The 23,091-nt window shown below is 44.9% G+C and overlaps 1 protein-coding gene across 1 annotated transcript in view; it reads right to left on the bottom strand.

Moving 5' to 3' along the window:
- CDHR3 (cadherin related family member 3) overlaps nucleotides 1–23,091 on the bottom strand; it is a 72,587-nt gene that overhangs the window by 37,591 nt on the left and 11,905 nt on the right. Inside the window, exons 3-6 of the mRNA XM_054495490.1 lie at nucleotides 17,606–17,771; nucleotides 14,461–14,558; nucleotides 4,026–4,120; nucleotides 2,477–2,581 (exon numbers count right to left, since the gene is read on the bottom strand). Coding sequence (XP_054351465.1) covers nucleotides 2,477–2,581; nucleotides 4,026–4,120; nucleotides 14,461–14,558; nucleotides 17,606–17,771 — 464 coding nt within the window. The remainder of the gene's footprint in view (nucleotides 1–2,476; nucleotides 2,582–4,025; nucleotides 4,121–14,460; nucleotides 14,559–17,605; nucleotides 17,772–23,091) is intronic.

Genomic DNA, 23,091 nt, shown 5'->3' with positions numbered 1-23,091 from the left:
AGATGGAGTTCCGGTCTTGTTGCCCAGGTTGGAGTAAAATGGCATGATCTCAGCTCACTGCAACCTCCGCCTCCTGGGTTCAAGCGATTCTCCTGTCTCAGCCTCCTGAGTAGCTGGGATTACAGGTGCCTGCCACCACGCCTGGCTAATTTTGTATTTTTAGTAGAGACAGGGTTTCACCATGTTGGTCAGGCTGGTCTCGAACTCCTGACCTCAGGTGATCCACCCACCTCAGCCTCCCAAAGTGCTGGGATTACAGGCGTGAGCCACTGCACCCGGTCTGTCAAGTGCTTTTATAATAAAATGTTCAAGTTCAATAATGGCAGACTCCTGGAGCATGCATCCTGAGTCTATAAAGCTTTCTGACATTTGTCACCACCAGGGGTAAAATGGGGAGACATTTTCAAGAACAGACATAGGACTTGCTTTGGTTGTGTTAATTGCATGCATTTAACAAACAGTAAAGATAGAAAGGCTGTCTGTACATTTTACATTTGTATTTCACGCTCAAACTCAGTACACTTGAGTCTGTTTGAAGATTTAATTTTGTTAATCCTGAATTAAAGAAGTTATAGTTAGTGCTAGCACTGATTTACAGGAAAAGGAGGCTGAGAAGCTCAAGGGAACCATGAAAGCCCTCAAAGTCAGCATGTAGTTTGAAACCAAGCAAATCCTTTCGAATTGTGATGGCTGAGGGATGAGGTTGACCCTAATCGACTGCCTGAGCCAAGCCCGGGCAGCCACCCTGCCCCCACTCCTTCTTTTGGAGTGAGGCTCTAGCAGACCCAACCTCACCTTCATCCAAGGAATGCTGTTTGAAATAAAGTCGACTGACAAAAAAAAAAAAAAAAGACTGTCACACAGATCATGCTATCTGCTTGGGGATGGAGCCCAATATGTTCCTCTTTCAAACCTAAAATGAGAACCAGAGAGCTCCAGGCTGACCTCTGGGTGCATCCCAACCCAGCAAGGGTCATGTTCTCTCTCTGCTAAAATCAGCTTCTATATTTTGGAAGATGTGGTCCAAACCAGATGGTTTACAAGCTCTGCCCCTGGGGAGGACTTATTATTTTCCCCTTTGCAACCCCAAAAAATGGGGTTTTTGCTACTCCCAGCTAATCCCAGCTACTCCATTAACCTTCCTCCCCTCCTCCCAGATGAGACTTGTGGGGAAGGTGTCAAAGAATGCATCTGCTCCAGCCCTGCAGCCATCACCTTCCTCTGGGGGTTCTTGAAGAATCTGCAGAGCTGTGTGGGCCCATACCTGAGCCTGAGTCTGGGCTGGGATGTCATAACTGTTAATAAGCTGCCTAGACTTTGCTCCAGGAGCCACCTGTCAGCCCAAAGGCACTGAGCTCTCCTTCTGAACCTAACCCAGCATCAGGTGCTGATGGAAAGCATTACATAGCAATTTAATAGCAGCAGATAAATTGAGGGTCAAGGATTGAAAAAGGAACTGCAGCCCAGGCTGCAGGGCTAGAGCAGATGCATTCTTTGACACCTGCAACTGGATTGTAGACTATGTTAATATCCAGAAGTTGTGCAATTGTGGTGTGTTTGCCAAGTGGCACCAGGTTAGTCTGGGAGTGAGGTTGCCTTAATACCTCCCAATCTTGGAGTACTTTTGCAAGCCCTCTACCCAGCTCTGAGGCCTAATGGTCTTTTATTGGTGGAGTACCCTGTGCTGAATCTATTCATAACCATTCATGCTGTTAAAGGTGATTTTGCCTTTCCTTGTGGCTGGCTTCTATGCCCATCTCAGGGACTGGGGCAGGCAGAGGCTCTGTAAGCAGTATGCCAGGCTGTTTGCAGTGCCATCCACTAGCTCAGAATCCCGTCTTTTCCTCCTAAATCCCCATCTACGATAGGCTCAGATCTTCATTTTGTGCCTGGGATAGTGCCAGGCACATTTCCACAAACTACCCTCCACCCGACACATTTACCCTTCCCACCTCTGCTGGACAGAGGAGCTGCCAGACACAGCCGGATCACTTTTCTGGATCTACCATGGCAGGAAGAAACTTCAGAGCAGCCAGTAACGGGCAGGCACCATGAAAATAGCCCTCTCCTCAGTGTGAGGATAACATGCTAGGAGCGGGCGTTAGGGAGTCGTGAGTGATGATGCATGCTCTGGGACTCTGCTGTTACTAAAGTGCAGCACTTTATTTTAAAAGCACCCTCTGCATGTGCACAGTGCAGGCCACACCCCGGGGCATGTGTCCACCCCTCTTCCCCACCATATCCAAAATCCCATGGTGCATATGAATGTGGGGGTACAGGAGGCAGAGGCAACAAAGGTGGAAAACAGCAGTCCAGAGGTCTGATAAAGACTCTGAAGAGCTCTTGCCTCTAATCTCTCCTGCACACCAGAGCAAAGGGCATCCTTCTGCCTTGTATTAAATGTGCCGGAGGAGACGAGGTCACCTAAGAAGGATGCACCTGCGGCCCAGGGAGTTCTGCATGCCCTCAGGCCTACCTGGTAAAGCGAGGGGCTTCATCGTTGAGGTTCACGATGTTCACCTGGAGCTCTGTGGAGGCTTTGAGGCCTCCACTGTCCCTCACCTCCACGATGAGATGGAAACTGCCAGGGAAACATTCCACGTGAGAGAATCAAGCTTTGCTGGCACTACTTCAAAATAGGATGGGGAGAAACATGGGGTGGGAGGAGTGAGAGCAGAGCCTGCCCCTTTGGTGGTGACCCTCTCCGTAATGCCCCCAGTCTCAGGGCCTGCAGGGTGACCTTTCTCCCCCCGTCTCCAAACCCGCTGGCTGCTCCTCATTCTGCAGGGGCTATTCACCACCATCGTCCCACCAGGCCAGCATCTGCTCAAGCGCCATGCTGCACATCTATCCCGGTGTTTTTCACAAGATCCCTGAAACGTGCATATCACTCCCACTGGAGGGAGTGAGGCCCCCACGGCTCACATGGCTAGCTCTTGTTCCCACACCTGACGCAGAGCCAGGAGCCTCACCTGCTTCACCCCAAGGCCAATGTGTTGTCATCCACAAAGCCTGGACTTTCCCTGAGGCCTGCTCACCCCACTTTACTGCTTTCCCCTCATCAGCCCCTTTGCTTGGATGGCTGCCTTTCCCAAACAAGACGGGGTCTGAGAAATCTTGTATAGATCACCCTTGACATTAGTGACTCCATCTTAGAAAAAAATGCCATCTTACATTTCAAAAGGCACCAAGCCAGCAGGGTCCAGATGGTCACCTAATCAATAAAGACAACACTCAACCAGATAAGGGCATAATCCTTTACTATCAGTCTTCGCCAGAGGACTCAAGGGCCATAAAACGAGCAGGACTTCACCAGCTCAACACAGCCAACTTGACAGACCCCGTCTTGCTGTCACTTGTAATCAGCACCCAGCATCTGCCCAGATCAAAGACTCTTCCTTGCAAGACATTGATGACCACCTGGATGTGGCCAAGACACTCTCCTTGTCCACATCACCGACCTTGGTCTGGTTTATTAACCTCTTTTCTCATGATGTTAAATGTTACTTTGTTTGATGTGGAATGTTTAATTTATAACATTTATGTGCTGATGAAGTATACTATGTACGGTTTACAATACTGACTGACCTGTGGAGTGGCTTGAGCCTGTATGCTCTGACTACTGAGTCAGCAAGAAGTCTAAGGAGAGTTGCCTCCTTGGGAATTCCATGTAGCTCATGGCTTTTAGGATTGAAGTAGCATCAGTAAAAACCTGACCTTATGGAAAGACACAAATGTGCATGGACCTGGTTATGTCTGACCTTGCACTGCTCATGACACTCTTGTACTTGGGCACCCTCTCCCATACTGTCATTCTCATTCTCTGGAGACCAAAAGAGGCCTCCCAGACAATTGCCTTATTCCCCATCCCTCTCTGGGGTTCACTACCATCTGAACTTACAATGACGCTATAGACTGCTCAAGGGGCCCCCCAGCTGCCCTCAGGTTGCACTGTGACCTATCCCTCATGTTTTCCTTGACCCTCAGATAAACAGTACTTCATGCAAGGTCAGTAGCAAGACTACCTTCTGTGTCCTGCTTCAAAGTCCAATTCTGTTGTGGAGAAGAGGGTGCCATTAGCAGACATTCTGAAGCTCTTTGGGGGAGAAATCAGGAAATACTAAAAAACAAGGGAAAAAAAATGATGAAATCAGCCCACCTGCCCACCCTTCCCCAGAAGATGTGTGTGCTCATTTCCTATTTTATATTCTTAGCCCATGGAACATTCTCAGTGCATCAGGATGCGGTTCAAATGAGCAGTTATCCAATTAATCGCTCTTGAATACAGAAACTTCTGGCTCTGTTGGTCTGAGCCCTGGTTGACCACACCCTGAAAAGCTGGTGAATGGATCTTGTTCTAACTACAGAAAGCATATAAAAGACCCCTGTCAAGGCAGGCTCTGCTTCTGAGTCCAATCTTCTTATCCCTATCACTGTGTTCTCACTCCTGGACAACTTCTGGCTTTGATTCTATGCCTTGGCTTTAACCAACACTATTTAAATACAGCTACTACCCACTAGGTAATAGGACTACACCAAAGTGAGTAGGATCTGGTCACTACCCTTAAAAACAACTTACAATATAGCAGGGTGTAAAATGCATGAGCATCAGTAAAATGTAAAATGACTGAAGGAACAAGGGACAAGGGTGAGCTGAGAATGAAACATAACAGGGCTTACAGTCCAGGTTGGAAGCCATTTTAGGGATTTAGAAGAGTTGTTTTTAAATCTAATCCCTGGCATGTGGCATTGGGAAAGTCCTTCCTACATCTTTGGGTAGCTGAGAGTCTTTGTCATCCTTGGCTCCCAGCCCAGCTCTCTTGATGACACCCTGCCCAGATCTCCTTGATCTGATAGGAAGAGACAGGTTTATTGTACAGCCCACTGAGGGTGAGCCCACAGGAGGACCATGCCTGTGCCACCCATGGCAACTCATTAAGATTGCTCTGTTTCTTCCACAATGGAGTCAAGAAAACAGGGGAAGAGCCTGGATCAGAAGAGCTGGGTTCAGGGTCCAAGTTCTTCTTCTTCTTTTTTTTTTTTTTTTTTTGTGAGACAGAGTCTGGCTCTGGCTCTGTCACCCAGGCTGCAGTGCAGTGGCGCTATCATGGCTCACTGCAGCCTCCGCCTCCCGGGCTCAAGCGATACTCCCATCTCATCCTCACAAGTAGCTGGGACTACAGGTGTGTGCCACCACACCTCGCTAAATTTTTTTGTATTTTTTTGTAGAGACAGGGTTTCACCATGTTGCCCAGGCTGGGCTTGAACTCCTGAGCTCAAGTGATCCACCTGCCTCTGCCTCCCTGAGTGCTGGGATTACAAGCATGAGCCACTGCATCTGGCTTAAGCTCTGGTCCTCACCACAAGATCTGGGACAAGTGCCTTTCTTGCCTATAACTTAGGGCTGATATGACCAATTGCTCCTTCATGTTATTGAGGATTAAATGAGAATGCATGCCGTAAAATATGAAGGATCGCAGCAACGCTAGAGACTTACATGTTTATATTCATTTCTTCCAAAGGGCTTTAAGGTTAGAAGGTTTCATTATTTCCTGCTAGGATGAGGGATGTTCTATCCTCAAGGCCTTAGATCTCTGGATCAGATCATCAGTGGAGGTTTTGCAACCACAGCCACAGCCCCTGAAGTCTAGAATCAAAGGAAACACCTGCCAAGGTTTCCAACCCAGCGATTTGCTGTGTTATGATCGCTGCTGAGCTCCCAGTACAAGAAGAGAGTGTGCACAGAAAATAGATTAAAGGTCTCCTTTGAGGCCAATATAAGGTTTTTAAGCCATTTTTTAAAGTTTCCTTTTGTTTATTATTTAATAATGTTTTTCTAGTTGTAATGAACATATTTTATACAAAACTGAGGAAGACAGAAAAATATAAAAAAGAAATGAAATATGCCACTTATTAAATCTCATTTTGGTGATTAGCCTTCTGTTCTTTTCTATGCAAACATATACCCTCCAAAAATAGTGATGATGTTATCATCAAAATTATAATATCTGTTCATTCATTGCATTTATATCTTGAGCATTTACCCCTGTTCTTAAGTCTTATTTTATAGCCTGGTTAGTTAACAATGGCACAGCATCCTACCACAGGGGTTTATTTTACTAAATCTTTCTTGCTAATCATTTAGGTATTTTCTGCTCATTTTTAGGGGGAAATATTTGGGTTATGCCACAGAGCACCCTTCTCCCAGCCCCACAGATTGTGCAAGCACCTTGGCAGTACTCTCAGGTGTGGGGTTTAAATCCCAAGCCCCCTATTAACACTCCAGCTCATGGCCTGACAGCAATTGCCTAGGCTGTTGCTGTCCTGTGTCTTTGAGCAGAGCCTTCCCTGCAGAGAATCCTCGCATATCCATAAATCAGCACCTTAAGCTACATATGATAGAACGACAGGGTTTTAGAGACTCATGGGTTGGGGAGGAGATTTACTGTATGTACCTGAATCAGGGCATCCTTCCACATGTGTTTTGAAATGCTCTAGAAGCTGGGTCTCCAATTCTGGTTGGTCCCAAGCACTATAAGGTCTTGGGATACAGAGAATGCAGACAGGCCCCACACTCCAAAATCTTATGGTCAACCGAGGGAACAAAGGTTTGGGGAGATGCTCCAAAGGGGATACATACAGGATATGATGGGAACTGAGAAGAAGGACTCTTAGACTCATCTGGAATACAAGAGTCACAAATTAGGATAAAAAATTAAGCTTGGTGACTCTGGAGCCAGAATACCTAGATGTGAATCCTGGTTCATCACTTTGTAGCCATGTGAGTGCCTGCAAAGAGTAATAATACTAGGGCATGCCCCACGGGTTATCATATAAAGTGCTAGAACAATGCCTGGTGCACGGCAAGCCCTCAATAAATGTTAACTACTGCTGTCCCGTTAGAAGGGATCCATGAGGGAAAGGGCTTCATTTTACTCACTGCTATATCCTCAGTGACTAGCACATAATAGATGCTCAATAAATATTTGTTCAATGTTAAATATTGGGGTTTTCTTCTTGTTCATTTCCCATCTTAGTAAGACCAACATTCCCACCTTAGAGAATCTTAAAACAAAAAAGCAACAACAAAAAACCAACCTGCAAAACATTTTTTAAAAATCCATTTGAATGTAATAATGCTAGACTTGGCTTTAAAATCTTCTCCAATTGGGCCCACAGTCTCAACAACTTATGTAGAAAGGAAAGAAAGGAAAAAAGAAAAACAGTAGCAGATAAAAAGGATGTGGAGAACTGTAGAACTAGGCACATGAGAATTTTCTTTTTAATTTCTATTAAGAGAATGATTTCCTGGAATCTTGATTTTTTTTTTTCTTTTTAACACCAGGCTAATTTCTTTTTTCTCTGAACCTAAGAGCTGTGTTAATGGGAATAGCAGTTTTGTACTTAGAAAGGAGATAATATCCAAAGACTAAAAATATTGTGTCATGTGGCCATTTGCCAGCGACTCAGCAAGGCTCTCTGTAAAACCTGGCATTTTCTCCCCCTTTTTAAAGGCTTGTTTAATCAAAGCTGCTCCCTTGATATTCATTCTTGGAAAACAGAAATTAAATAGAATGAAAAGCAACTGCAGCCCCTCTCTGCCCCCAGTCCTGGCTAAGAAAAGTCCCGAGTAATCAGATCAATTCAGTTAATAAATGCTTGTCAGACAAGCTCTCTGGTTTTCCTGCTGAGAATATTTCTTTACCACCACCCCAGGTTTCTCTATTTGCAGCCCCTTTGCAGCTAGGTTTGCTCTCAGACACAAAAACTTTAGTTTGGAAGACAAGAAGCCCATCCTTCCTGCCCCATTCACCCTTGATTGTGCCTTGGTGTAGGGAGAAAGGAAGGTGAGAGGGAGCTGGCCCAGTTTCCAGAAATGTCAGGCTCCCTGGGGTACGAGGGGAACGCCACCTCCAGGCTTGCTTCCCCACTGCAGTAGGAGTCACAGACCAATGATTCAACCTGTGCCACTTTGCAGCTATCAGTTGCTTTCAGGCCTGCAGTAGAAACAAACAACAAGAATTCAGCTTCTTGTCTTTTATAAAATAGAGCAGCCAACTACCAGGCCACCGCAGGCCGAGTTTCCAGAAGGAAAGACCCTTATTCTGCCCACATCCAGGGAGTGTCAATGGCTCCACAAGCCACTGAGTACATGGCCCCAAACCCACCCCAGAGGGCCAAAGCACTCAGGACTGTGGCAAGTTACAAATATGTTGCCACGTTCCTATATTTTTCAATGGAAGCTGAATATTTTGTAAAAGCCTCAATTCCTCTCTTTGTTTTCCCCTATTCCACCCTCGTCTCAGCTCAGAGGTGGGATGTGGAGGAGGAAGGAGGGAAGAGTGCCTAGAAGAAAAAAAACTATCGTTAAAAAACTACCCACTGCAAGCCCTTAACGTGGCTCCTGCTCGTGGTTCATTGTTCTGAGGATGAGCTAAGTGGGTTACAGGCAAGTACTTGGATGTTTTTAAGAAGAGACACGATGACAAATGCAAAATGCTATTATTAATGTAATCCTTCACCGATAAAGCTGCAGATCCTATGCCCTCACATTCTGTCATTCTTTTTCCATAATCGGCCTGGGTTCTGTGCTGCAAGATTCAGGCTTTGTTAATCTTAATAACAATGATCCCCATCTATTAGAGAATGTCCCACCCCACATGCAAAGAGCCAGCAGTGACCACATATTTGGAGTGGGAATTGTCCAGTACCTTTGCTTTTTCCTTTTATGAGCATTTTAACAAGAACCTGGAGTAGAATGAAGAATGCCTTTTGCTAAGACTTCAGGTGGTGACTCCTGAGTTGGCAGGCAGACACCAGGGGAGCTGAATGACTGGGGCAGGTGCGGGTGTATGGTGGGGACAGGGATGCTGTCACTCAGAAAAGAAAGGGGTAGGAAGCCAGTGGCAGAACTTGCCAGAACAGAGTAGAAGGGAGTTGGGTCAGGAGACCTGGGTTCTCACTGGAGTTACCTGACCCCTCAGTTCCCTCCCTCATCCAGAAATAAAGGACTGCTCAATGGACCTGAAAGATCCCATCCATCTAGGTCCCTTGATAGGGCCAGGTTTGGCATATGATGACCACTTTATACACAGGAAAATCAAAACTCACAACTGGCTGCCACTTCTTAGAGCTATGAGCAAGATAAAGATAGAAAGAAAAGGATGGCCCCTGCTGCTCTCCCAAAAGTCCAGGTAGTAGCTAGGTTATTGCTCTTTTAATTTAATCCTTTGTCTGCCTTGGTGAAGACAAAGCACATTTCATTTTATGCAAAAGCCCTTCCTCAATGGAAAGGCCAAGAGAAAGCCCCTTAATGGAGAAATTGCGTACTAGATCATTTTGCCTCCAGCTGAGAGATTGATTAACATCCTGGGAGTCTCCAAGGAGGCTCTTCTGCAGTCACGGTGGCCATTTCCAAGCAGAGGGGGAAGCAGAGAGTGTGGGAGTTGAATGGGAGGAGGGTGGTCTCAAAGAGCCTCCTTCAGAAAGTGGAGAAGAGGTGGGGGGGGGTACCCAAAGAAGAAATGCCAGTAAATATAATTATTCACATGCAGATCATCCTTCTCTATGTTCTGAGCCCATTATTAATGCATACCTCCAAGCCAAGCCCCGGCTCTACCTGCATGCCCACCGCAACACAGAAGGTGCCCAGGGAGGGGGAACCAATGCTAGATCTAAGCCTGTGCCTGGCCAATGCAGTAGCCACTACCCTCACATATGTGTGACTATGAGCATTGAAATGTGGCTGGTCTGCACGGAGATGATCTGTAAGTGTAAAATGCACACTGAGTTTGAACACTGAGTATGGAAAAAGAAGGCAAAATATCTCATTAATCATTTTATGTTGACTATGCTGAAATATTTTGAGTATACTGAGTTAAATAAGCTATTAAAATTAATTTCATTTATTTTGTTTTACTTTCAATGTGGCTACTAGAACATTTAAAATTACATGTGCAGCACTAATTTCTGGCTCACAGTATAGCTTTATTGGACAGAGCCGGTCCAATATTGAACAGTGTTGGTCCAAACGATGTACCAGCACATGCTTTTCAAGTTTCACTAAAAAGAAGGGAGCAAATACAAGTGGCTTCCAGATTAGTACCTATTTTAGATTAACTGTGATACATTTTCACTTTATTAAGCTGGAGAAGAGTTGTAAAATTTGTCATTTTAAAGGGGTTGAGGTTTCAAAATGCATCCTAGAGCTATTTTTAAAAATCCATTATTCATTCTCTAGTTGCTGCCACCAGCAGGTTGACTCGTGGACCCCACCAGGTTAAGATGACAGACACAAACCAAGCCTAGGTCGCTTCAGGCATGTGCTTTAGTGTTTTGTTAAACTGTCCTTGTTTGCTCAGTCCAGTGGTTCTTGAAGTACATGGTACATCAGAATCACCAGGGAGGTTTGTATTAAAACTCAGCATTCTCATGCAATGTCCAGGAATCTGCATTTTTAAAATCAGCCTAAGTATGTTCTAATGCCTGAACACACTTCTAAAGCCTGCAAAACACTTATAAACCGGTGTTTCCACTGGGTGTGGTGGCTCACGTCTGTAATCCTAGCACTTTGGGAAGCCAAGGCAGGTAGATGGCTTGACCCCAAGAGTTTGAGACCAGCCTGGGCAACATAGTGAAACCCTATCTACAAAAAATACAAAAATTAGCTGGGTGTGATGGCGGGCACCTATAGTCCCAGCTACTTCGAAGGCTGAGGTGGAAGGATCACCTGAGCCAGGAAAGTTGAGGCCGCAGTGAGCCGTGATTGCACCAGTGTACTCTAGCCTGGGTGATAGAGGTAAGACCCTGTCTCAAAAATAAACCAGTGTTCCCAGCCTTTTTGTCCAGAATAATTGCCTAAGATATTTGCCAAATACGCAAAATTGTTCTCAGACAATGCAGAAATGCAGACTCAGACTCGAAAACTCCAGGAGTGGGACTTGGAAATTTTGGGAGATAATGTTGCAAACCAGCAGTTCTCACCCCTGGCCATACATTAGATTCCCTGGGGGCTTTGTAGTCCTGATGCCCAGGCCATATCCAAGTCCAATCACATCAGACTTTCACAGGGTGGGACGCAGACATCTGTGTTCTTTAAAGCTCCCCCAGTGGTTTCAATTTACAGCCAAGGTTGAGAAGCACAGGTTCGTCAGTAACAAATTAACTCACCTCCCTTCTACTTTTACGAAGCTAACTATGTCATTTGCCTCTACTTAGTACCCCCAAGCACCCAGAATAAAACGTCTAAGTACAAAGGCCATAATATGTTATGTCCTAAACTGTTATTGCCTTTTCCTAATCTGAGAAAGTTTTCTTCCAGATTATGTCCACCGCTCCTGCAGGCTGGCTGTTGACTTTCTGTACAGCTGTTAGTTCCAGCACAGGTGTTAAATATTTCACTAACAATTTCTGCTGCAACTCTGAGTATCCCCTCCCCAAACAACTCCTCAACTCACTGCAGAAGCCACAAGCCCCTGCAGCTGCTCTCAGAATGCTTTTGATGTCACTACATTTTTTTTTTTTTTTTTGAAGGGAGCAACACCTGCTGCAGTTGTTTCCTACCTGGGCAGCTTTCCTTCCTCTGAAAGGGTAACTACCTGATCTATGAGGTGTTTTTAAAGGGGCCATGACCTTATTCTGTCTGCATAATTTGGAGAGATACATTTAAAGTGGAGATTTAAAAACAAATATATGTTTGTCTTCACAACTGAAATTCTTTCCACTTTTCCCCCACTGGATCTTATACAAACTTTACAGTAATTGTCATACTGAATTATAATTAGTGTATTCATGTGTCAGAAATCAGAACACAAGACCCCAAAATATGACATCTTGGCAATTGAAAAAAACCTCAGAAGCAAGAAGCCCACTCTTTCTCCTGACTTTCTCCCCTGAAGCATGATCATAAAGGAATTCTTTGACCTACCATCCCTAAAAGTAGGTCACAAGAACCTGATTCTAGAGGATCCCAGACCCTACAACCAGAGACCAAGAAGAATCTGAACAACAGGGCCTTGCTAAGTTTCCCCAGTTTATTACCTTTAGGTCATACCCCTTTTTGTCCAGTTACGATTCTACACGACTGCCATTCTTCATTGAACTTCAGCATAAAAATACAGTTTTCCCTGGGGGTCTTTGGGTCTTCATTTCTGAAGCCTCCCATGTCATGTAAAACTTTGGTTAAATAAATTTGTTACACTTTACTCTTCTTGTTAATCTCTCCTTTGTTATAGGAGTGTCAGCCGTAAACCTTTTGACAAGTGAGGAAAAGCTATTCCTTCTCCCCTATGAATGAATGTCTCCCATTCAGTTTACACTTCCTGAGGTCAATGTGTCCTACTCATCTGTTTCCAAAGTATCTAATAGGATGCCTAGCACATAGAGAGTTCTTTGTAAATGTTGAAATGAACTAAATATGTAAGTAAGGTGCTATACTTTGGGTTTCTGACCTTATTTGCATCCAGAATCCCTGGTCACCAGTAAGCGAAAGTGGCCAAAGGGCACAGTTCTGGCCAGTGAAATATAGCAGAAGTCCTCTGGGTAGGGCTTCCAAGAGAGTTTTTGTTTTCCTGACAAAAAAGGGACAGATTGGGCCTGCCTGCTCTACCCTGTATCCCTCCCTGCTTGCTTCTTTCTTCTTGCATGGAACTCAGAGGTAAATCCTGGAGGTGCAGCAGCCATCTCGCAATCACGAGGTGAGAAAAAGAGGACAGTGCCAACAAACAAGCTCCGGTTAGAAAAACAGAAGCATAGGAAGAGCCCAGGCTCCTGATGGTAGCAGCTGCACCAGTGCTGAACTGCCTGCTTGCCTCTAGACTTATTAAAGAAAAAAAGTTCCCACGTACACTCTCATGGTTAAGTTTTATTTGCAGACAAACACATTCCTAACTAGTATGAGAAGTATGTTATTAAGAAGTATGCATTTCAAGCATCTAGTATTGCTCTTAACACATAGACACCCATTAAATGTTTGCATATTCATTTATTCATGCAAATATTAACATGAATGAATGCTGAATGAATGAGTTAATGAATGAATGGGTGATTTTTTTTTTTACACAGAAGGATCATCTTCTAATAAAAACAGACTATTCCCTTACTTTAAGTTGTATCCAATAATTTTATAACAGCTTTGTTTCAGAGTCTGTAGACTATATATATTCGTCCTGGTATTCCCGAGGCTCATTTCCTCCTGTTAGAAAAAGTAGTCCAATTGAAGCTGCAAATCATGCAGCAAACAGTAGAAACAGCCTCCTGGTGTTACCAATTCCCCGAATGTCATATTTTAAGTACTCTCTTCTCTGTAAGGCAGGGTCTGCAGGAGTGTTTCCTGCTCCAAGGTTAGTCAGGTGGGATTCGCTTTGTTTTTTCTTTTTTCTCTCCAACCTGGACTGCTCAGCTGCAGTGTGTGCACAGGCCACGTTAGTGAGCAGAGCCAGGAGCTGAGGCGTCCACTCCCAGGGACCAACTAAGAGGCTTCACCTGAGGATTGGTGGTTATAGTTGCCCCACTAGTAGCTACATCAAGAAAACTGATTAAGAAGGGAGAGAAGAGACATCTGCTGTCTCAGACTGAATCATGAGGCAATTCCCAGGACCCAATCTCCTGCTCTACAACCTAGAATTCTGGGGACTCTTTAATTTTTTTTTTTTTTTTTTTGAGACAGGGTCTTGCTCTATTGCCCAGGCTGGAGTGTAGTGGTGTGATCATAGCTCACTGTAGTCTCAAACTCCTAGGCTCAAGCGATCCTTCCACCTCAGCCTCCCGAGTAGCTGGAATTACAGGCATGCACCACCATGCCCAGCTAACTTTTTTATTTTTTGTAGAGATGAGGTCTCACTATGTTGCCTAGGCTGGTCTCAAACTCCTGGGTTCAAGCCATCCTCCTATTTTGGGATTACAGGCATGAGCTGCTGCATCTGGCCTCTTTTTTAATTTTTTAAACTTGGCTCTAAGCAGCTTGGCTTCATCTCTTGAGAAAGGTAGGTAAATGCTTCATCTCTTGAGAAAGGTAGGTAAATCTCTTGAAAAGGTAAGTGTACATTTTATGCTTTTAAAATAGAGCTGGTTTTTATCAGCTTAGATTTTTTTAAATATTGAGCAGTTTTGATACGCCAGGCATGGTGCTAAGTGGTTTTACATGCATTGTCTATGTAATACTCACAGCTTCTCTACTGCAGTAGGTGCTGGTACTCTTCTTTGTTTACAGAGGAAGAAATTGAAGCTTAGAGAGGTAACAAATTGGCCTAGATCACACAGAGCCACAGATCCACTCTAGAGTGTCCAGCCCCAGAGCCCCTTTATTCATTCCAACCATTCCACATACACTGCATTTGGAAGTGAATGCACATTCCCCCGATTGCCACTGCCCAAACCCACCCCGCCAAGACTCAGGACAGCAGGCTCCTGTGTCTAACCCAACATGGACAAACACCACCTCTTCCATATAAAGACACTTACACTGAGGGGAATGTTTCTGCTTGTGTCTTCTGGATCGAAGGCCTCAACCTGGTAAATGAATCCAGGGTTTGCTCCTTCTACTACGTAGAGGTGTAGACCTACACCAGTGTCCAAAGTGGAATAAGAAACATCTTATTAAAGCAAAAATGGGGAATTCCAAAATCAGGGCAGCTGTACACAACCAAGGGAACCAAGGGTGTTGGCATCGTGGGACCAAGAACGCAATAAGAAAATCCATGAGCAAGACCACTGGCCAACTTTCCTGCGTGGATCCATTTAGGGGAATTCATAAAGTGCTAGGGTTGGCTAAGCTGGTACCAAGTCTTCATTTATGTCCTCTGTTGAGAGGTGCCCCAGGGCGAGGCTGTTTGAGGTCGGGGAAGAAGGAGGTGATAGGGCAGAGAGTTGGGAAGTAAACCCAGGTAGGAACCTCTGGTGTGAGGATCCCCACATGCTGAGTCCACTTTAATGTGCAAATCCCTCCTCCACTGTGCTAAGTTACCCCTTAAAGGACACTTGGCAACTCCGCAGAAATGACCGCTGAAATGAGGGACCTTACAGCGGAACAGAGATAAATAGAATAAGTAGGGGAGGGCTACAGAGGCTCAAGGGAGGAACCAAAAATTGATTTCATCTGTTTCAGAGTTTTTCACGGTGATGGGGGAGGAGGGAGGAGCAGGCAGTACCAGCACTGACCGAGGGGCCACAGAGCTCTCACTCGGGCATTTTTTTCTTCTGAGTGATGACGGACAATATGAAAAGTAACTCACTCTTTTGGGGGGCACCGTGCTGAGGACTTAACATACATTTTCTATTTTCATCTTCATAACAGTTCTGTTAATATAAAGCAGGTATTGTATTTATTCTTCTAGTGTAATTAGTGCTTTTCAGATGAGAACACTGAGACTCAGGGAAGTTATGAAGTTGTCCTAGCTAGTAAATGATAGAATCAAAATTCAAATCCAGATGCCTTACATCTGAGCTTGAGCTTTCATTCATTTTTTATCACTCTCATGCTTCATTCAAAAAAATATCTACTGAGCGCTATGTCCAAACACTGATCTACACACTGGGAATACAGCAGCTCACAAAACAGAACCTTACTCTCATGCAACTTCCGTTTCCATGGGAAGATATGGATAGCAAAATAATTGAGTAAAATGTGTGTATATTAGTGAGAAACATTATGAGAAAAATTGGGGAAGGGAGAGTGAGTTGGGTTACCATTTTAATAAAGCGGCTATGGAAGGTTCACTGTAGCGGGGAAGGACATGACACTTGTCAAGTTTTTTTTTGTTGTTTTTTTTTTTTTTTTTTTTTTTTGAGGTAGGGTCTTGCTTTATAACCCAAGTTGGAATGCAGTGGCACAAACACAGCTCACTGCAGCCTTGACCTCCCGGGTTCAAGTGATCCTCCCACCTCAGCCTCCTGAGTAGCTGGAACTTCAGTTACCTACCACCACATCTGGCTAATATTGGTATTTTTTGTAGAGATAGGGTTTTGCCCTGTTGCCCAGGCTGGTCTTGAACTCCTGACCTTAAGCAATACTCCCACCTCAGCCTCCCAAAGTGCTGTGATTACAGGTACGAACCACTGCACCTGGCCTTAAAGAAATGAGGAAGAGCCAGGAGACAGGATGGGGAGGCAGAGGAATCAGCAAATGCAAAATGCTGAGGTAGGGTCATGTTTGAGGCATTCGCAGATCAGTAAGGGGGCCAGAGGCTGGGTCACAGGGACTGAGGGGGAGGAGGGGAAAGGAGGAGGGGTGGGAGGGTAAGGAATGTAGGCAACTTGCCAGATTTAATTGGTTCTTTTTTTTTTTTTTTTTTTGAGACAGAATCTCGCTCTGTCACCCAGGCTGGAGTGCAGTGGAGCAATCTCGGCTCACTGCAGGCTCCGCCTCCCGGGTTCACGCCATTCTCCTGCCTCAGCCTCCTGAGTAGCTGGGACTACAGGCACCTGCCACCATGCCCAGCTAATTTTTTGTATTTTTTAGTAGAGATGGGGTTTCACCATGTTAGCCAGGATGGTCTCAATCTCCTGACGTCGTGATCCACCTGCCTCGGCCTCCCAAAGTGCTGGGATTACAGGCATGAGCCACAGTGCCCGGCCTTTAATTGGTTCTTAAGGAGACTCCCTTTGAGTGAGATGGGAATTCCTTGTAGGGTTTTAAGCAGAGGAGTGCCTTGATTTAACTGACGTTTTAATAGGATCCCTCTGGCTGCTGTATGGAAAACAGACCGCAGGGGGGCTGGGAGGCCAACTGCCAGCCATTGCAACAATCCAGGTGAGATGCGATGAGCAGCTTGGAGCACGGTGGTAGTGATGCAGACACTAGGGTGTGGCCAGTTTCTGGGTATATTTAGAAGCTGGCAAGATTTCCTAATGGATTTCATGTCAAGTGTGAAAGACTCAAGACTTGGTCCAAGCAACAGGAAGGACGGAGTTACTGCTAACCAAAACGGGAAAGATATAGGAGAAGCAGATTTGGGTGGGGGTGGAGGGTGGAGAGGAAGCCAGGAGTTTGGTTCAGAAGCACATTAAGTTTGCGCTGTCAAACATCCAAGTGGAGATGCTGGGCGAGAAAGGTGGATGTTTGTGTTACGACTGCCACAGTTCAGGGCAGAACCTGGACTGAAATGACAGACTTGAAAGTTGTCAGAATAGGGATGATGCTCAAAGCCATGAGCTTGGGGGAGATCCTGTAAGACATTAGTTACTGTGTGCTCTGGTCCCTTACATTGTCCCTATTGTAGCAGACACACGCTGCCCTCAAGGAGTCAGAGTCCATGGGGAGAATGAACAAGCCAGTCAATGACCAGGGTACACAGGGATGAGCCTAGGGGCAGCTCAGCCAGTTTCCTCCACAATGATCCACTCGAGGTCTCTCTGAGCTTCAGTTTCCTCCCTGGGACTGGAAGGGGACCAGGAGAAACCCTGCCTGTGAAGGGCTTTGCAAACTGTTGGACATTATTACTGGGAGTGTTGAGCTGGAGGATATTTCATTTATTCCCTGCTCATTAAGCAGCTGCCTTTTCCAGGGAAACAGCTGCTTGTTTATTTACTTTTTCTGTTTCTCTCTGTCCCCCAGGGCCCTCCCTGATGCCACTGCCTGGGCTGCAGTGCACATCCTGGTGTATCCTACCTTCCGCCAAGTTGCCTTGAAACTGAGGTGGCTCGTTCACATCTGTTACCTGGACAGTCAGGACTTGCAGGTCTGTGACACCAACCTCATCCTTCACATAAATCTGCAAATCAAATATGTTTGGTCCTGTTTCAAAATCTAGTTGTTCCTTCCCAGTGGTGACAACCTAAAACAAAATGCAAAATTCTTAGTAACCATGTGAAAGAAGATCTGTTTTGCATGCATGCACTTTGCAAAGGGATATTCCTAGGAAGGAAGCATCTGGCATCCTGGAAACCAGCATTCATTCACTGTCAGAGGAACCAGTTGTTTTGCCTTAGTCCTTCCAACATAAGCCCTATGATACTTCACTAAAGGGACTCCTGCATGGGATGCTGCGTTTCCTAGGAAAGAAAAATATTCAGGAGACATTCTGATGCAATTGACTGGAGATGGAAAGCCTAAGAATTAAAAAACAAAAAACCCTCCACTACTTGGGGGTAGGCTCCTAGAAAAATCCTTTAACTACCCTGAATATAGTTGGATTTCCTCATTGTTAAGAACATGGCACCTGTATACATATGTGACAAACATGCACGTTGTACACATGTACCCTAAAACTTAAAGTATAATTTAAAAAATAAATAAAAATTAAAAATAGAACCATAACATGTATACATGCACATCTATATGCTGATGTTCAAGGGTCTAAGACCATGCACATCTTATATTACGCATAAGGTTGCTGCAGGTCCATTGTGCAACAAACCTCATCATTAAACCTGATAAATAAAAAATAAATAAAAAATAAAAAATAAAAAGAATACTAACCTTTCCTGGGACTGCTGTTAAGTTATATCTTGACTCATCACTTCATTCTAATTTTCCCAAAGCCACATCCAAAAATAAACAAGAGATGAAAGATACATCTGCGTAAGTAATGATATTTATTTAATCAACAGACTGTTCACTTTCTTTGTGCCTTTCCACACATTCTTCCATTGTCAGGAGCTTTTGTTGTCTGCACTATCAGTATTTTGTAGATGTGGGAGGGATTCGAGGAACAGGGCCAGAGAGACATCACCAGAATCTACAGCTATTGCCAGCAGGAACTCTGGCGGTCGGTGTTGGGAGGGTCCTGCTGAAACCAACTGGAGACCAGCCTGTGATTGCTCGTATCTATAGGCACAGGCTCCCACTAACTTAGAGCCTTGAACTTCCAGAAGGCCCAGAGCCCTTGGGGACATTGAGGACTAAATTCCGTGTATGTCCTTAATTATGCCAGTAGAACCTTTCGGTTATTAATATGACTGGGGCCAGGTGATGAGACACTCAGCATCTTGCTGTGAAGACAGAACTTGGCTCCAACTGCATCTCCACCACTGAACTTCTGGGTGGCCTTGGGAAAATCACCTTCCCTTTCCCTGATTTTGTTTCCATGTGATTGTAACTAGGGAAATAATCATTGCCCTAGTTAAACAGCTGAAGAATGATACAAGGTATTAAAAAGCTAGGTCAAGGTACTATGGAAACTGAAGGAGAGAAAAGTTCACTGTGAGCTGTGTTTAGCTGGGGAAGGCTTCATGGAGGAGTTGGTAGGTATTGTGTTGGACATTGCAAGTTCTAGGTTGGTTAAGAGAACAGGGCCACAGATGTGAATGAGTACCTGTGGTGAACGGAGAGGGTATGGAGGATTGTTGAGGGGGGAAAAAGAGGTATTCTTGTGTCTACCCGTGAACAGAGGCAACCTAGGAGCCACGTAAGTGGAGATGAACTGGTCTCTATGCTGGGCACATGGTAGTGAGGGGCAGCACAGGGGTCAAACACATAGACCCTGGAGCCAGACTGACTGGTTTCAAAGGCCAGCCTTCCCATTGCTTAACCTTCCTGTGCCTTGGTTTTCCCATCTGTAAAATGGGGATAATAACACCTACTTTTTGGGTTATCATGAGGATTCAATGAGCTAATCTATGGGAAGTACTTAGAAGACTGTCTGGCACTGAGCAAACACTCTGCAAATTGTGACTTTCTAATCATTAACTAGTCAAAAACTGTTAAAGGAATATATGTCCACCAGAGCAGGTGGACTTCTGTTGAGATGATCCGCTCTCATGATTTACACCCTGGCTTCCTGATTTACAACGTGGCTCCCTGCTAAGCCTGGAGCCTCCTCCTGCATGCCAAGCTTGGATAGATCCTTGACCTCAGTATTACCTATTGCCAGCCTCTTCTCCTTGGGGAGTAGCTCTCACACCCCAGAGTAAGGAAATAGAACAGTCAAAAAATGGTCCAAAAATGTTGTATCTTGGAACCAAAAGAATGGGGTTGCTCTCAACACAAATGGAAAAACTGTTCTCGTTGTTGTTGTTACCAGCATTTATTGAGCATTTACGTGCCAGACTTGCCAAGTCATTCTGTGGAGTATTCCATTTGATTGTCACAATGACCATAGGTTGGTAAAACTTCCTCCATTTCACATTTAAGGAGATTAACTAGGAGAGGGAGGGGAAGGAGCTCTCCTAAGGTCATAGCTGGGAGTGGTGGAGCCTCGATTTGGTTGTGGGCAATCTTGCTACAGAGTTTTAGTGAAAGACAGTAAGTTTCACTTTAGACATGTTAAATTTGAGGTTGTTCTGGATAAGGCCGAGCACATTTGTAGGCCACAGTGCTCACGACAGTAGATGGGAAAAGAGGGGAGTCAAGCTCAGAGATGGACAAATGAAAGAGGGAAAGGTGCTGGCCTCCACAGGACTTCAGAGAGCCCCTCTCTCCACAGCCAGCTGGCAGTCACTCTTCCCTGGCCTCTTAAGCTATGCTTCTGGTGCTGCTCCAGGAGAACACCCTTGATCTATGATTAGCTACAAGTGGCTGAATGAGGATCCGACATCCCTCTTGCTGGGCAATAGCAAACCAGTGCAGCATGAGGGCTATGAACAATAATTCTTGGGGCAGCCTACCTGATTGCAAATCTCAAGCCTGCCATCTCCTAGTTATGTGAACTTGGGCAAGTTGCTCAACCTCTCTATGCCTCAGTTCTCCCATCTTCAGTGTGCAAATAACAGTACACCACTTCATAGCATTCTTATGAGGATTAAATGAATGCATTCACAAAATATTTAGGGAAATTCCTGGCATATGGTAAATGCCCCGTAAATGAAACGTTAGCATCCTCCTCCTCATTATTATCATTACTCCTCCTCACCACTCCCTGCACCACCAGAAGTCTCAATGGCTGTGTCCTTTCCAAAGCAGGGAGGCTTGGCCTCTTGCATGATTTGGAGTTTACCCTCAGAAAGTACAAATGAGTCACAAGAAATGGTGACCCAGACTCGCCATCCTCCAGAATGTCAAGCCTATCCAAGGAGGGGCCAAGTTCTGCCACAGAGATTTTCATGTCTGGAAGGCTGCAGGAGTAACTCTTGTGAGCAATTTCGGTTGGAGAGTAGGATCTTCTTGGAGGGATGGTAGATGATGTTGGGTAGTTTCTGGGGAGAAGCAATCAGTTCTTAAGAACAGCTTCATGACTTGTGAAACTGTGGCCCATCTTAGTACCAACACAGGGTTGTATGCAGCTGTGGGATGTGATGCAAGGAGGGGCACAGGACTAGGACAATACACCAAACACTTGAGCCTAGATGAGTTGAGGTGCTAAGCAATCTGCCATTTCTAGAGGTTAGGAACAGGATGGAATTCTTCCTTGATTAACAGCCCTGCTTGAATCCCATAGAATGTGGGAAGAGCAGGTCCCATGAAGAAAGAGTTGAGAGCTCACCCAAACAGTGATAGACATACATGGCAATATGACAGAAAGCCTGGAACTGGAAATCAGGAGACTGAATGAAGTTCTTATTTCACCTTTTACGGCTATGTGATCTCAGATAAATCATTTAAACTTGGTGGGTCTCTGTTATATCTAAAATAGAAATAAAACATTTCTAAATAGTGATATTAATGTTGTAACAATCAAGAGATGAAACCGCATGTGGTGGTGCAGTGCCTGTAGTCTCAGCTACTGGGGAGGCTGAGGCGAGAGGATCACTTCAGCCCAGGAATGCAAGTGCAGCCTGGGCAGCATAGTGAGACCCCATCTCAAAAAAAAAAAAAAAAAAAAAAAAGAGAGATCAGGTATGTGAATGTGCCTTGGAGCCTCTATGCAAATTCAAAGGAACATGGTCATTTTAATCACTAAAGGCTGTAGACCATAAATGCTGAGGATGAGAACTCCCACGTGGAGACAACCCAAATGTCTGTCAATTGATGAATGAAAAAACAAAATATGGAATATAATATAATTCAGCCACAAAAAGCAATGAAGTACTGATCCAGGCTACAACATGGGTGACCCTTGGAACTTTATGCTAAGGGAAAGAAGTCAGTCACTAAAGACCACATACTATAATGATTCCATTCATAGGAAATGTCCGGAATAGGAAAATCCATAAAGACAAAGTAGATTAGTGGTTGCCAGGGATTGGGGCGATAAGAGAATAGGTGAGTGACTGCTAATGGGTACAGGGTTTTGTTTTGGGGTGATGAAAATAATCTAAAATTAGATTGTGGTGATGCTCGCATGACTGTGAATATACTAAAAACTACTGAATTGTACAATTTAAATGGCTGGAGTACATGCTCTGTGAATTATACTCAATAAAGCTGTTTTTTAAAATGAGAGCACTGGAGCCAGACTGCCTGGCTTGCAATCTCAGCTTAGTTACCTACTAGCTATACAACCCAGGGCAAATTACATAATCTCTCTGTGCTTCATTTTCCCCATCTGTGAAAAGGAGGTAATAAGATAGATACAATCCTTATGTTTTGAGACTAGAAAAGCAAACACATGCAAAGCACTGTCAACAGTACCGTGTACACAACGCGCTCTGTAAGGGTAAGCAATTGACAAGGCTTACAGGAACCAAGGAGCAGCAGCTGTTAAAGACAAGCTGAATGTCTAGGGAGTCAGTGGACAGGGCAGTTCAGTCACAGAACCAGCATCTGGGACCCAGGAAGGTAAACCGCATGCTGCAATGTAGACTGACTGAATGTGTGCTCCTTACCTCCCCGAGGGCTCCCCCGGGGTGATGAGAATACCGGAAACCTGGGCTCTGGCCTCCAGTCATGGGTTCCGCAGGTCTGCTATAGGGCCCCAATATACATGCTTTTTCAAAGCTCTCCTAGTGACTAATGATAAGCTGAGTTTGAGAACACCTAGTGGGAACCTCAGGGAAGCAACCCTGACTCAGGACCCAGAGGAATGGCAGGTTGGACCAATGGCAGAGCTGATGATAACAGCAGGAAGTTCCCAGGCCAGTTGAGGAAGGAGGTAGGGGCAGGGAATACTGAAACATAGGCAGACCCAGACATGGGATCCTAAAGACACCTTAGAAGGCCTCTGTGGTTACCAGTGGAAAGCATGCAAGAAGCAGGCTTGTCCCCACTTAAGGGAAGTTACAGCTTTGGAAAAGATTCAAATGACAAACTAGAAAACAGAGCAGCAGAGGCATGCCTCT

The sequence above is a fragment of the Pongo pygmaeus genome, chromosome 6, assembly GCF_028885625.2.
Source record: "Pongo pygmaeus isolate AG05252 chromosome 6, NHGRI_mPonPyg2-v2.0_pri, whole genome shotgun sequence".
NCBI lineage: Eukaryota > Metazoa > Chordata > Mammalia > Primates > Hominidae > Pongo > Pongo pygmaeus.
The sequence above is the reverse complement of the archived record's forward strand: the minus strand, read 5'-3'. Positions and strand labels throughout refer to the sequence as shown.